General features: G+C 38.9%; 1 protein-coding gene across 4 annotated transcripts in view; it reads left to right on the plus strand.

Moving 5' to 3' along the window:
* LOC145458845 (uncharacterized) overlaps positions 1 to 15417 on the plus strand; it is a 49809-nt gene that overhangs the window by 29781 nt on the left and 4611 nt on the right. The window contains exons 1-7 of one of the 4 annotated variants that reach the window (XM_080337343.1): positions 7267 to 7477; positions 7992 to 8054; positions 8269 to 8362; positions 9313 to 9431; positions 9818 to 9972; positions 11621 to 11915; positions 13534 to 13758. In XM_080337343.1, the coding sequence (XP_080193469.1) occupies positions 7418 to 7477; positions 7992 to 8054; positions 8269 to 8362; positions 9313 to 9431; positions 9818 to 9972; positions 11621 to 11915; positions 13534 to 13758 (1011 nt within the window). In that variant the 5' untranslated portion in view covers positions 7267 to 7417. Of the gene's footprint in view, positions 1 to 7266; positions 7478 to 7940; positions 8062 to 8268; positions 8363 to 9312; positions 9432 to 9817; positions 9973 to 11620; positions 11916 to 13533; positions 13759 to 15417 lie in introns of those variants that run through there. The other 3 variants (XM_080337344.1, XM_080337345.1, XM_080337346.1) reach the window with 3 other exon arrangements.

A 15417-nucleotide genomic window follows, 5' to 3' on the forward strand; every position in this document is an offset into this window, starting at 1 on the left:
TTGCCCCTCTACCATTCAAATTCCCGAGGTACCCAGACCCACCCGACATTTTCTCCCTTAAATATTCAGTATTTCTTGTTTCCAATAGCTTATTGCTGCTATCGTCTAAATTGGCTTGAAGGCATAGCGACTCCATCCCAACACTGATATTACCATGCAGGAACTCTATCAGCTGATCGAGGTTCATGCTAGGGGTCTGTTCAAGAAGCTTCGTCTATTTAATTGTGGGAAGAGCATGCGTAATATTAATAATAATCATTAAGTCATATTTTTCATCTGTACAGTGTACAAGTCACACACAATGTACAATGCGATAAGACACAATGCGATGTAATGAACAGATATGAGGATATCGAACGACACGCAGTTGCGATCTTTTTTTATACTGACATCCACCTCGGCGGCTTGGCCTAGAGTGCCCGATGTCACAGTTCTTTTCGATGTTGATCTTTCTGAAGCCACGGCCCTTTCTAGTTCTTTCCATTCCTTGTGAGCGCTTTCTTTCGTCGGGTCTTTTTCTGGGCTTTTTGTCGTCGTAAGAACGGCGACGGCGGGGGATGCTAGCGCATTGAGACTGCAGAAGTTACCATTCCGGTATACCGAGATGCCGTACGACAAGAAGTCGAAAGGGTACAGAAGATAATTACAAATGCAATTATAAACACAACATCCGTCCAAGCGCCACTGATGTCATTCGCTCAGCAGAGCCACACATCTAGAAATAGTGTACCCAAACCCATATACGACAATACCGGTACTCCGGTATTTGGCGGGTGTTGCCTGCAGTTGGCTGCTCGACCGTGAAAATTGACACTTAAGTCTGGTGGTGCGCTGACTTAGATTTGAGTGCCGATCTGGACGCATTTGAGTGTGAGTATACTTTTTGGCGTGAGTTGAGTAACGAAATCGTTGCTGAGTAGAGAATCGCCACTCAGCAGAGAAATTGGGCTCCACCCGTAATCACACACTGCATATGAATATGGCAGCAGCATCAAGTCTTCCAATGAATCTGGGGTGAGTCACACGATCAATGAAAACCAATCGAATCATTCTGGTACATGAATGGAGTATGCGGATAATTTATTAGTAGTTTTATGTGATGAAGTTACAGCACTGAAATATATACACAGCTGGAGGAGGGGAAAGCAGTTTATTCTCGCCACCATCAATTGGGCATACACATAACGCAAGGCTATCAACAGAATCAATGAGTCGTAACTGCAATGAAAGTCTATCGAAGTGTCTGTAATCGGTATAGGTACAAAGTAGGCTACATATCATACCGCTACTTTACACTTCTACATCAAATTTATAACAATGCAATGAAACCTTTTCAACAATTAAACCTTCAAGCAATTTTACCATTGCACCATCAAAATCTTCATTGTTATCACTTATCAGTAAGTGCCATATTGTTTTCAAAAAACTGTGCCTAACGTTGGCGCTGGGTAGAGTAACTCCAGACAAGGAAATCATTTGTACTTCCTTTCACTGCAGTGTTTATATTATTCATAAAATCAGGCTTCTTATGACATACCGGTAGTTCTAATTTTAAAAGACATTCAATCAAGAAAGTTGTGGAAAACACTATTTAAAAATACGGGAAAATTGTCTAGGCCTTTCCTGTAGGATATTCTAGCCCACTGGTTCTGAAACTGTTTTAGACACGCCCCCCTTATGATAGTGAAAAATTTTGCGCCCCCCTTATCGTCATATCACAAAATGTAACCGAATGCTAGCAATCCCAACCGATAGTTAGATTGCATGGAAGGTTTTGACTGTTCTGTTGATGATAGAATTCTAAAATATGAAATTAGGACTATACACAAAGCAATAACTATGTATTTGAGGTAATTCGCGCATAGCGTGAAAATATTTGTCAGTTGACCGCAGCTTCGCGCCCCCCTTCAAGTGCTTTCACACCCCTAGTTTGAGAACCACTGCTCTAGCTAAATTACCAAATTCTCCTTCTTCATGGATTTTTGGTTGTCTATAAATTTGACACATCTTGATTTTTGATCAATGATAACTCTGTTTGACTCACATTCCATTCATATTATCAGCAACTCGGAACTTATAATGAACAACATATGCCGTTGAGATTACCCCACTGGCAGTCCCAGCAAAAATTAGGCCTGTTGCTGACATATTGGTCATACGCAAATCGCAATATCTTGTGCTTTTATAAATAGGCACTTCTTGCCTATGTTATCATGTTTTGTTGTGGAATTTATTGCACATTCTTATAAGAATGTGATAAATATAAAAATACTTCCCTATAATATCTCCACCTATTTTGACATGTTTAACTGCTTCTTATCATATTTTGGCTAACTCTTAATCGCATGAACCTATATTTCTTTCAAAGGCCATTTTGTGAGTCATTGCCAAAACTTGGTGATGCACTGATAAACTGATTGTGTAACTATATGAAATGATAGCTTCCAATGTCCACAATGACCTCGTGCTGATAAAAAAACACGGGGCAAAACTTGGGACGTGAAATTTTAGTAAATACCTACGGATCACAGGGAGAGCCAAGCGAGATTTTTGCCACAGGTTCAGGACAAATGTAAGTTAATTGTTGATAACTTTTGAACCTATGGCTCACATGCCAAAAAGCTTCGGGTGATAGAAGTTCTAATGACTCTCGATATGAAATGATTCCCCGCTTGGTCGATGGGCCAAGTTCAAGTAGTGATAATCGTTGATATCCTTGCGAATATATTTTATAGTGAATTAGTACAAGTACAATTTTATAGATCCTCATCATATACAAATGATAGTCTTGCGTTTTATGCACTTTAAGAAGTATATAACTTTAATTAATCAAGAAATGCACGTAAGGCAGTGACTGTCAATATAGTGGGCTGCTGCAATGCTCAGGAAATATGGAAAGTTACAAATAATTCATTTTTGATTATTTAACAGAACTTTGCGAAATTGCTGAATAGTGATTACCATTCAAAGTTGGAATTCAATATTCCCCGATTAGGTATACTGTATGGTAGACTAATAGGTTACATACAAACCAGATAAATTACAAGAACTGGTACGGTAGGCCTACTTCATAAAGTCTTCATGCATATATTCGAAACACACCATCGACGTACGACTGGTTCACTGGTATAATACTAATCTTTATGGATAACCAGTAATGCATCAAAATAATGTTAAAAAGGTATTAATTTATATTTAATCAATAGATAGCCAACGCCTAATTGGACTCAATGTCTAATCATCTATTACCAGGATCCTTCTAATACAATATACACAAATAAAACTAACTCTTGGCACATAAACATACTAGTATGCTGGATATATCTATTAAAAATTTATATGCTACATTGCATTCATACGTATTGATATTGTGATATTGGTTAATAGGCCTGTACACAAATATAGATTGAAAGGTATGATAATTTAAATTGGCAATATATTATTACCTTACTGGAGTGGAATGCCACAGTATCCGTACCATTCTGATCAAGCAATAGCGTAAATAGGAAATTCAGCCTGATACCTCACTAACGAGAGTTAAGTAACAAACTGATTATCATGAGAACGAAAGCGAAACCGAGATCAATCCTCCGGTGAAAGGCAGCGGATATAGTACAGAGTACAGACGAGGGAGTGGAAATGGAAAACACAACTTGCAGCAGTCGAGCTGCCGCGAGGCATTTTCCGCCTCTGACCATGAGGCCTATAACTTGATTGCGGCATTCTCGGTGGTGTCCATTCTCGGTAATGTCCATTCTCGGTATTGTCCATTCTCGGTATTGTCCATTCTCGGTAATGTCCATTCTCGGTATTGTCCTTCTCGGTAATAGCATTCTTGGTAATAGCATTCTCGGTATTGACCGGACACCTTTGAGGGCCGTACCATGATTAACATAATATGTACTACAGATGAGGTGGTCAAAGTAGTCAAGAAAGCTACTCAAGTCGAAGTAGCGAAGAAAAAAATATACTCAAGTACGAATAGAAGTACTTCTTCCATAAGCAACCTAAAACTAATTGAAGTAGAAGTAGAATTCACTGACTTTAAAACTACTCGAGTAAGTATAAGTAGTTGTGAAAACGATCCTAATTTGTTCACATGGACTGTATAAAGGTACAAATTGAGCTATGCGAAATGTGACGAGCTTGATTCATATTGATGCATACAAGCATAGGTATCCAATTTTCGATAGCATACGCAGTCGTCCACATCATATGATGAAAATGATAGGATCGATATGGAAATGCGATACTTATCCTGTTTTCTCGAACAGCACGTTTTAGAAAATAGCATGGTATGGCGCCATCCCCCATATTATAAGGTCCGTAGTTTAGTCGAAGAGCAATACGGAGAAGTTGTACAGGATACGGTGTAAACACTTTGCGCGATTATAGTAAATGTTAATGAAAAATATGCTGGACCGTAAAAATGCCATATTGTGTAGCTTTATTTCCGGAAATTAAAGGCATTACTACACTTGCTTTTATACTTCAACATGTATGTTATCCATACAAAAGAACTGATATCAATTATAACTCAAAGTATATGATACTGGGAATTGAAAATGAAACATAAATACTAGTTCTAAAAGTGGAACACGTATTTCATGCTTTTAGTCCAGAAAGTTTCAAAGGTGGTATGCTGAAACAGCTCTAAAACTAACAAAAAATGTCAGAGTCATTTGTCAGAGACCCAAGAATGTAGAAGGTCCTTATATTCTTTGTGAGAGACTACATGAGGTTTTTGAGAGTATATGTCTTAAATGTCCCAAGGTTGTGTGTTCGAGCAACAAATTTTGAACGTTCATAAAAATGTTTTTTGAGAAGGCGGATATTCATGAATATATCCGCGGTAGGCAGAGCTTGGATTAAAGCAGGGCTGGCCAACCTTTTAGGCCAAAGGGCCACATTCGATTGACGAACTCTTGCGCGGGCCAGTATCCGCGCGAAGCGCGAAAATTTTTTGAAGTTTATAGGTCAATAATATTGTCACTTGACTATATTGCGGGCCTGCTGTATATCGCTAGGCTAAGTTTGCGAGGACTGGGCTATTCGGCGCATGGACATATCGATATCGAAAGCTGTGACCAACATGCGTCAATCATTTCGTGCCTAGGTTTCACGGTGGACGGTCTTACTGCGAGCGCAAACGCAAGGTCGCATATGATGAACGACACTTTGTCTCGTAATCGCGAATATAGTTAGACTCAATCTGATACATTAGGTGTTCTTCCATTTTCACAAAAGGGCAACAATATTAAAAACAAGAAATCGAGTAACAACATATTGCGCTAAGCTTGTAGAAAATTTTTACCTTTGATAAATCTATCGCAAATTATTCTGCTTTATTGTAGTGTACGAAGATGTACCAATATATGTATGGCTGATGGATCTGTCAATGCGTCGGAACTGATATTTTAGTCATCACATCTCAAGTATTGCGGCCAGACTAATCAAATTTTTGGTTGGCCTTGCAAGCTCAAAATCTGTGCAGTCCATTTTTGATGATATTAGAAATTTCGGAAATTACCTGGCGGGCCACTCAAAACCTTCTCGCGGGCCACGGGTTGGCCGGCCCTGGATTAAAGGGTTGAGACAGCAAAAGAACTGTTGTTATCGGCTGAACATTTGGGGGACAGAGATCATTTTGAAATGTTATAATTTTTGCAGTGGCTCGAGTGCAGTTTTACTGGCAGCTCCCCCATCAGAGGATGTCATTATAGAATATAAACATTCTATAATGTCATATTGTAACTTCGATTGGATTAAGGATTTAAGGACTATAAGTCAGTAACGAAGCGCTTCTATTTTTTGAAGTACTTGAAGTGGATTTTGCCTACTCGCACTACTTTTCAAGTAGTTATGATTTTAGACTACTTCTACTTCTACTTGACAGTTTTCAGTTTTTTAGAAAAAATTGGAGTAGAATACTTACTTACTTACTTGTGTTGTGAACCATATCCCACCTCTTTTTACTTGAGTAGAAATTCCGACGTTACTTCTACTTCTACTTGAGTAGCGACGTTGACTACTTTGACCACCTCTGTTCGTAAGATATACCCTTGAATCAATAAAACAAACGATTTGAAACAAAGTGGTTTTCAACGTCGTATTGTCACTCCTGATATACTAATAAATCAGGACACATTTTGTAGAATAGTGTCATTCATACGAATAAGCAGCGCATTTAAAGAAATGCTCAAACCAGCTAGGACCAAATCTGAATAGGCCGAACGCATCCAAATATAGTCAAAGCTGTGAGTCATTGGCTACAAAAGAGGCGTGTAGCCTAAACTGTTAACCGCGGAGAAAAATATGCGGCCCACGAAGTGCTAATTTTGAATGGTGTCCGACCCTTGAAAAGGGTTTCTAATATCTTATGGTGTGATAGGTGGTCAGTAGGCCTATTACGGAGTACTTCAAGTAGATTTTACCTACTCGTACTCTTTCCTAAGTGGCTATGATTTAAATTACTTCTTCTACTTCACAGTTTTCCGTTTTTTTCTGTTGGGGGGGGGGGGGAATTAGACTTTTACAATACTTCATGTTTTACTTACTCGTAGTAAAGTATTTAAGTAGAAATTTACGGCATTCTACTTCTACTTAAGTACCGACGGCGACTATACTTTGACCACCTTTGGTGTAGGTATTGGACTTCTTAATCTAAAGATTGGACTAGTAAGAAATAGGCCTTTACCTAATGCACTAAAATCATCACCACAAGATTGCGATGTGATGAAAAGATCGGAAGGAAGGCGTCGAAACGACACGGAGTAGTCTTTGAAATCAGACACCATTCACTATAAAGTATGCATATTCGTAGTTTGCAAATGAATATTTATTGCCAAATGTCCAAGACCCCGTAGTCCGATCACAGGCTTCTAGAGTTACCATATTTTGAGATCCGGAATGTTGGGCACTTTTTACAAATCACACAATAAGTCACTTACCGGACCACGGAGATCATGTTGTGTTGACTAAAAAAGGTAAACTCGACTTACGAATGATCGACTTTACCACAATGCTACGGTTTTTTTAATCCACCATGTCCATTACATATGGTAACCCTATACTTTATAAAATATCAAGGCTGTGGCCCGATATCGAATTTTATTTTTTGAAGTATCCAAAAAGTCTCCAAGAACCTTCTATGTTTTAAAACTGCGCACGTTTACTGCAAAAACCCTTGTTGCTTTTTTAATGTTTATTGATTTGACGATAGGGAGAGGGTGCGCGATTTTGGTACTGTAAGCAATGCGAGGGACGGGACTGGAATTCTTTTCTTAATCTAAGGGAGAACCACCGCTTTTTCCTGAGCTCGAGTTACTTGCTCTATACTGGCACCCAGTGGCCAATCGTTGCTAGTAGTCACGGTACACGCTATTAAAGGATAATCCAGGAATTTACTCGTATCCGTATGCAGTTTTGTTGCTTTCTCATTCTGCTTTGGAAGATAGCTGCAGCCTGCAGACAGAGAGTAAATACTGTTACATTGTTATATTTATGTAGTGGAAAGTAAATTTACTGTCGAATCAGTTGCAGTAATGACAAGAAAGATGTTTTCTATGTATGTCACTCCACCGTCTAATCTAATCAGCAGACGAGATGATGGGGTCCCATTGCTGTGTTCTGATTCTGATTCTATGAGGGATGAGAAGAAGCATAAGTTCATAAGTACCTCTATTGATCGACTGGTATTGTCTTTAACTGCACCAAGCTGTCTCGACCACTTTCTTTTCAATGTATTGCAATTTGTGTAATATCCGGAATCGAAATACTTACCGTATACCGTAATACAAATGGTGATGATGTTGATTAGGATTGCAGTATATTGATGTACCAAATAATTTTCCTTCTATTTAATTTAAATATTCAATATATAGCGACTGCTTTACCAAGTATAAATTTGGAACATATTCCCATTATTCATTTGAAATATTCATACCAGGCCTAGAATTCCATCAGATCTCCAGATTAGTAAACATATTTAGGAAATGGCGGACGATATTGAAGATGATCTTGACTGGCTTATTGGAGACGACGACCATGATAAGGTACACGGTCATATGGAGACTAATCTTCCGATAGATTTCTGTATTGGAAAATGTTAATTAGAAATTGCTACTCTAGCGGAACATTGTATTTAAAAGTATTTTTTATATACATACTGATAATGAATTTAGTTAAGGCGACCTTTTGGGCGAATGTATTACTTAACTGACTGATGTACACTATTAATTAATATGAAAATGTATTCTATTCTCGCAGGGCAAAGAAAGCAAAGAAAGCAATGAAGAACATAGTAATGGAGATCATTCTAGGGATAAAAATTCTGATGACGAGGTCCCTGAAAACAACATAGGTATCAACACTATTTTCACATGCATTTTTATTCCTAATTGATGCTTCTAGTTTGCAACTCTTGACCATTTTAGAGTCATGGCCCACTTTCTGTTTGCAACTCTTGACCATTTTAGAGTCATGGCCCACTTACTGTTTGCAAATATTGTGATACCCATCCAAGTTTTTTTCAATGTATTGAGAGACATCTGTCTTTGCGATGTATCAGCGACTAGTAAACAAACTTTTGATCTGCATGATGTATGACGATTTGGAAATATTTGATTACTATTTGTACTGATGTTTTGGAACCGCATTTCTTGATGTTGCTGTAAACCGTATTTTGTTATAATGTCATGATTATGATAGCCACTAAATTATATCTAATATATAGGCTCACGGCATTTACTGATGCACACTCTTGATGAAAATCTGCCTAAAAACCAATATAATATGAATAGTTTCCTCGCGACATATTGTATTCTCAGTACTATTCAAGTAGGCTACTAGGCTATTTGGCTGTCCATTATTTTCTTACTATTATAGTCTCAATCCATCTGTCAAAAGTCAAATATTAATTCCTTTTTTAAGAGTGTTCACCGGTATTAGAAAATCGTGAAGCGTTATCTTAACATTAGTTTACCGTAGTATATAATGTAATTACTATTATTCACAATTAAAATTTCATCGTTCAATTCTGTATCAAGTTAAAAGTACAAAAAACAGACTCGATCAAAATTCTGTTGAAACAAATCATAGGTTTTAATTTATTTGTATGAAAATGAATCTTTACCGATAGGCTGTTAACTCTCCGAATAGACCTCATCTGAATAAAGGTGAAGTTATAATACTTTATAGACAATTAGATACCGTCTATATTTCAAGTGCCATCGATTGCACTGCATGAGCGTTTATTTTTGGATGTAATTGTTTATAATTTCGTTGTGTTATCCAATGCCCATTTTCTTTCAGAAACTGACGACGAAGACGATGGTCTGACGCCGGCAGAACGAGACATCTTGGAGAGAAATACCCTTTTAAATGATGCTTCGGACAGAGAAGATTATGACCTCAAAGATAAAGTCGAGAAAGTAAAGCTACAATCGCAATGTCAATTAAATACTGCAAAGCAGCGTCTGGCAGTTTATTGTAGCATAATCTTGTAGGTTGCAATTGTCGCATCATAGCGTTAAATTTTACGTCCACCATTGCCAGTAATTTTATGTAGAAATATATTTTACGTCACATCTCAACCACGTCGGCATCAAATCCAATGATTGCATTTGTCTGTTTTCGGTATGTTTAGTTTGAGTTTCAACATGCTTCGTTAATGATTCTCTTCACTGTTGTCTGTACCAAAGAAATGCATTTGTCTTTTTCTAAAGCATTCTTGATTGCGCTACGGCCGTCTCCATATGGATCGGAAAATGATAGGCTACGCGTACTTGATGAATAATTGATATATTGTCACATTCAGGCTAACGCTGACTTGGAAAGTCTGAAGGCACTCGATTCGTCGAGAGAGACCAGGGTTATGTTCAAGAAAAAACTTGTTGAAGTTGAAGCGCCCCCTCCGGATTACAGCTCAGACTCATCCTCATCGTCCTCGAGTGATTCCGATCACAGCTCAAAGTAAACATTTTTTATTATATCGAGACATATTTGTTGTGTCGCTGTGATCTCCGATTAGGGTCGGATTGATGCTACTAGTCGGTCATCGTGTATATTACAGAGCCTGAAATGGTGGTATATGGTATAGGTTATAAGGTCAGGGTTTCTCAACTATAGTCTTCCAAATGACGACCTTACTTGAAAGGTCGTATCACATCTCCATCGTGAAAGCATCTCGATGATGCAGGCGAAAATAAATCTGATATCTCTCTTGCTCTCTCTCTCCACTCATCGGGGTTGGCAATTTGGGAAGATATAGATAGCATAGATAACTAACCTACGGATAGATACGCAACACCCGTCGCCACGCTTGCTTGCCCGGAGCGAATTACTGCTCAGCAATCTGAACGCAACACAATTGCTAATCCCATAGCCGACGACCCGCTTGCTTAAATTCAATAAGTTGATCTTATTGGAAAGCTACTGTCGCACTGATTTCGATAATATAGATTGAAACCCAATCAGGGCAATGGAACTCCCTTGAAATACTGACTGAAAGTCTGATAATCGGCATTGTTCTAAACAATCGCAGCGACGCAGCACAATGACCGTAACAATGGCCCTTGCATGGCTGCGATTGTTCAGAACAATGCCGATTTTCAAACTTTGAGGTGTATTTCAAGGGGGTTTCATTGCCCTGTTAAAATTTTAACGTATATTTTCGGAATCAGTGCGACAGTAGCTTTCAAATAAAATCAACTTCATTGAAGTTAAGCATGCGGGTCGTCAGCTATGGGATTAGCAATTTTGTTGCGTTTAGATTGCTGAGCAGTAATCACCTCCGAGCAAGCAAGCGTGACGGCGGGTGTTGCGTATCTATCCATAGGTTAGTTATCTATAGATTGAGTGTCGGGCTTCTTGGCCGGTAGGTCGTTGGTTCAAACCCCGGCCGGGTCACACCAAACACCTGATCAGTGAAACTGATATCTGTGGCGCTCAGCATTTCCGGGATAGCATGTAGGGGTGGTGCAAGACTTAGAAAGCCTTATAAGGCTATTTCGCACCTTCCTTGTCCAGCGGCATATGCACATCATGCACTCATGAGACTCTCACGAGACAGTGTATATGCCACAAAGACATTAAGGAAAAAACGTCCTTTTCCTATTCATAGGCGCTATGTGTACTGGGTAGGCCTATGATCTTTCAGAAAATTATGAGCTCACATTAGGTTTTGTGTGCGTTGTTAAAACTCAATTTTCAGCCAAGTTCTCACTTTTAGCCTATTTTACGACATACAGAGGTAGACGCTCTGTTAAGAGACCATAATTGGTCGTTTTGACATCCTCCTACATGTTCATTGCATCGTACTGTGTCTTGTGTATCGCATGCAGGCTACATTGTGCGTCTTGAGTGGAAGAAAATATAAAAGCTCAAGGTTATTATTATGATTAGGGTCACCGAACGACTCTTCATGCTTTAATGGCCCAGGGATTGTGATTGAAACCTTTCCGTTTATTTGAAATTTCATCTCACCATTTCAAAGATCTAGTCCCTATGGCAAAACAGGAAGGAAAAACAAAAACACTGGATTAGATGTTATCATCTCTAAAAATGAAAAACATCGATGGCATATGAAATTTTTTCTCTATTTTCCGCCTCGCCCGGATAGGAACGAAGAACAAGCCGCACAGAATAAGAAAATCGCGTTTGATTTGGAAGACAAACAAGACGACAGTGAGGATGTGCTCGTCGAAAAGGGAGGCAGGTTCGAATGGATGAGCGACACGACAGGCAGCGAGCCGGAAGACAATTACAAAAGCCAGTCAATTTCATCCGCAAAGAAGGAACATCCTGTCAGACCCCGCTCTGCTCCTATAGGCAAATCAAAATCACAATTTCAACAGCCAAGCCCCAGAGAGCGGCCATCTTCCGCTTCCAGGTCTCACGAATATTCGCACATCAAGGTTTGTAATTCTGACTCGTCATAGAGACGTAGCAAGAGATAATTGTGGTCGCTGGCATATCAAAATTAGTGATGATAATTGTTACTGAATTAAGTTTGTAGGTGCATCTGCTTGATCAAATTTTTAAAGTACGGTACTAAAGTAAAGAATGTCAAAATATGTTTATGTAGTAGGGAAAGCAAATTTACGCCATGTGTGTCAATGGCTGATTGTCTGAACATCCTTAATATTGATGAAGGTATAATATTTATTGTGTGTCCAAGGCTGTGCCACACGTTTATTGGCATCATAAATTCAAATTGATATTGATTCTCCAATTATCTCTATGCCCATCGGTTGATGCGGGTTTAATAAATTTTAGTTTAGACCTGACAAGCCATCAAATTTATTTATGGTAGACAAATTATTATCCAGCTGTAAGAATTATTATATGTTAAAATGGATAATTACAGGTACTCAATTTAAATTATTTGTATACGTTGTAACTACTCCGTAACTGATGAATGTTAATCGTACATTGTAACCTAATAGCTAGGTCTGGCAATAGAAGGGTGCATGGACCATGTATATATATTGTGCAATTGATGATGTATTTCCTTCCTAACCAGGATTCTCCATTGACTAAATCAAGGTTCTAATTTACTGCATTAAGAATCATCCATCAACCAAATACTTTAATCTACCCTCTTAACGTTTGATGACATAGTCTTTGAATCAGGAGGCCTGATCATTTAATAAACCATCTATTTTGTAAGAAATTTCCCATGAGATGTGGACACGAACTTGAAAATTTCTTTGGCAAGTTCTGAAATAGAACCATATTGCAGTAGGGGTGCAGTCATAACCACACAAAACATAGTTTCAATGACTTCACGTGATTATCCCATACGGAGTTCAGATCAGTTTATTAACAATTTCATCAGATCAATATGCCACAAGATTGTATACAATGAAAAGATAGGAAGGTGTTGAAACGACTTGGAGTAGTCTTTGAAATCAGACACCCTCCTGGGCCTAGGCGATGGAAAGAGGAGGCATGCATACTGAATGAAATCTAAAAGAAGATAAATAACAGAACAAGCGACAGAATGAGTTGGCATGTGACGGAAGGCGAGATCGATTTGTCAGATCATGGTCCGGTAGTCTTGACGGCTGACTAATATTTATTCGGTAGAAGCGGCTTGTTAGGTCAAATATTTCTTCTAACACTAAACCAAATATACCTGTGAACTGTAACCAATTGTATTGTATTCTTGAACCGATACATAAAACAATCGATCAGTTCCAGAAGCTGCAGGAATGGTTCATATTTATGTTTCTATTTTGTCTATGTCACAAGAAGAACCTTGCAGAAGGCAACCATAAACCAACTACCGTAAATAAATACACTCTCCAGCTAATCAATAAATAGTAGCATGTAGTTGCATACTATAGGGTTTGGAGAAGGTGGCATCTTTGGAAAGCTTACTAGCTTTGGGGACACCATGTTTCTTTGTAATTTATCTTGTCGAAGGCTAACAGCAGCTTAACACAGCGCACTGAAATATTGCCTGAAATATACTGACTCTGAAATGAAAGTTTTTCAATGTTATCAAACTTGACTTTGACTTTATCGCAGAGCCCGTACGCGATGTCTCCCGAAATGAAGGAACTGATGCGGAAACGGCAAGCTGCCCGTGCCGCACGGGAAGAGGAGGAGAGAGCGCAGGAGCGAGCGCGAGAGGAGCAAAACAGAAAGAACTCGGAAGACGCTTGGAAGGCCTGGCTTGAGAAGAAGGACCAGGAGGTGATGGAGAGGAAAAAGAAAAAGCAGGAGGAGGAGGAGAAGAAACAATTGAATTATGTGAGAATAGTGGTGTTGTTATCTCAACGGTTCACCGAGCTGGATTCATTACACGGTTACCAGTGAATTCGACACCTGGCAGCCCCTTCTCTCTACCCCAACCTACTTTTACACTAAGCCTAAGCTAACCTAAACCCTAATACATAGGCTAGGCCTACCTACATACCAAGTTATGAAGTCACCCTTAATTCGGTGAAAGATTCATTTCCAATATTAAATACAATATTGATGGATCGCTTTCGTAATAATAATATCTATTACATTTGTGATGCAAAATTCACAATGTCTTGTGTAACTTTGCGGGGATTGTGGAAGTGGTTACCTTGTTTCCTTTACTTTGTGAACTGTAATTTGTGGTAATTAGAGCCTGGGCGCTAACTTTTTCCAGGCAACCGAAGTTTCTCCATGCCTTCCAGAGGTGGTCAAAGTAGTCAGCATTGGTACTCAAGTAGGAATAGAAGAAACGTCATAAATCTCCATGATTCAGGGTTTACTTCGCCCAGTTGTTATGATAATTTCGCACACAAAGGTGATGCGAACATACCCCTACTATACCTTACTATAGTAAGTAGTTTTGTCTTCATAAACGCCAAGTACGAGCTGAAATATTTGGAAGAAGTAGTACTTGCTGGCCACCTATATCTGTGAAACAAAAATACTTCTACACAAAATCGATAGTGTGACAAAATAAGCAGATCCATCCATCTATGTCATCCCGGGTCCTGTAAGGTTTCGAGCATTTCTAAATCTCAGCAACTGTGGTTTGATATATGTTTTGTTGTTTTCTGAACGTTTTCATTGCTGCTGTGCTGAATTATTATTTATTTTCTTTGTCAGTTATGACAAGACTTGCCAAGTGTGTAAATATTTATTGCCAAGCTTTCAAATTCAGCCGTGGATCACCTGATGCCTTGGCCGTAAAGCCTATCCCATAAGAAAGTAAAACTCTGATGGACAAATCAATATTGGACTTTATTCTACTTCTATTTGCTCTTCTCATAACGACCAAGCCAAACGTGTTGTGCTGATTCATTCGTTTCCACTGCCAAAAGGAAAGCAGGAGTATTGCCCACGCTCAAAACTTTGTCACCAGCTGATTTGATGACCTAACGGTCGTATCATTGGCCCCCATTTCACAAAACAAACATGAAACCTCTCTTGTTTTTGGAAATAAATTTCTTCTTCTCCTGCTTGAGAGGCAGAAAAGCGTCTCATTTCAAAATCCTTTTGTGCTGGGTTTGAAGAGAACACGGAATTCCCGGTTATACCTTTAAAAGTACTGACAATCCTCTAGCAGTGGTCGGGAACCTATGGCTCGCGAGCCATATATGGCTCTTTTGGGTATAAGATATGGCTCTTTCCCAAATATTTATTTTTGTACTGAATTGATAAGTATTGCAGCGAATTGTTTGTAAATTTTCATCGCGGCCAGAATAATTATTCTCGTGGCTGTATAAACATGTCTTTGAGAGGTAAAGACAATGTCGTCTTCAGGTTTAGGGGCTCGGACCCCTTCTTTTCAAAATCATCATACTTAAGTTAGTGTCACGCCGGCGGTCAATATCATTCGCGAATTCTATATGTACCAGACTTGAAACCTTGAATTGCGCGATACATTGATTAATCAAAGAGCATAGCAGACATGGCGACGCCAATTTC

Source organism: Botryllus schlosseri, chromosome 16 (genome assembly GCF_051294905.1).
Source record: "Botryllus schlosseri isolate E-star chromosome 16, Bs_hap1, whole genome shotgun sequence".
NCBI lineage: Eukaryota > Metazoa > Chordata > Ascidiacea > Stolidobranchia > Styelidae > Botryllus > Botryllus schlosseri.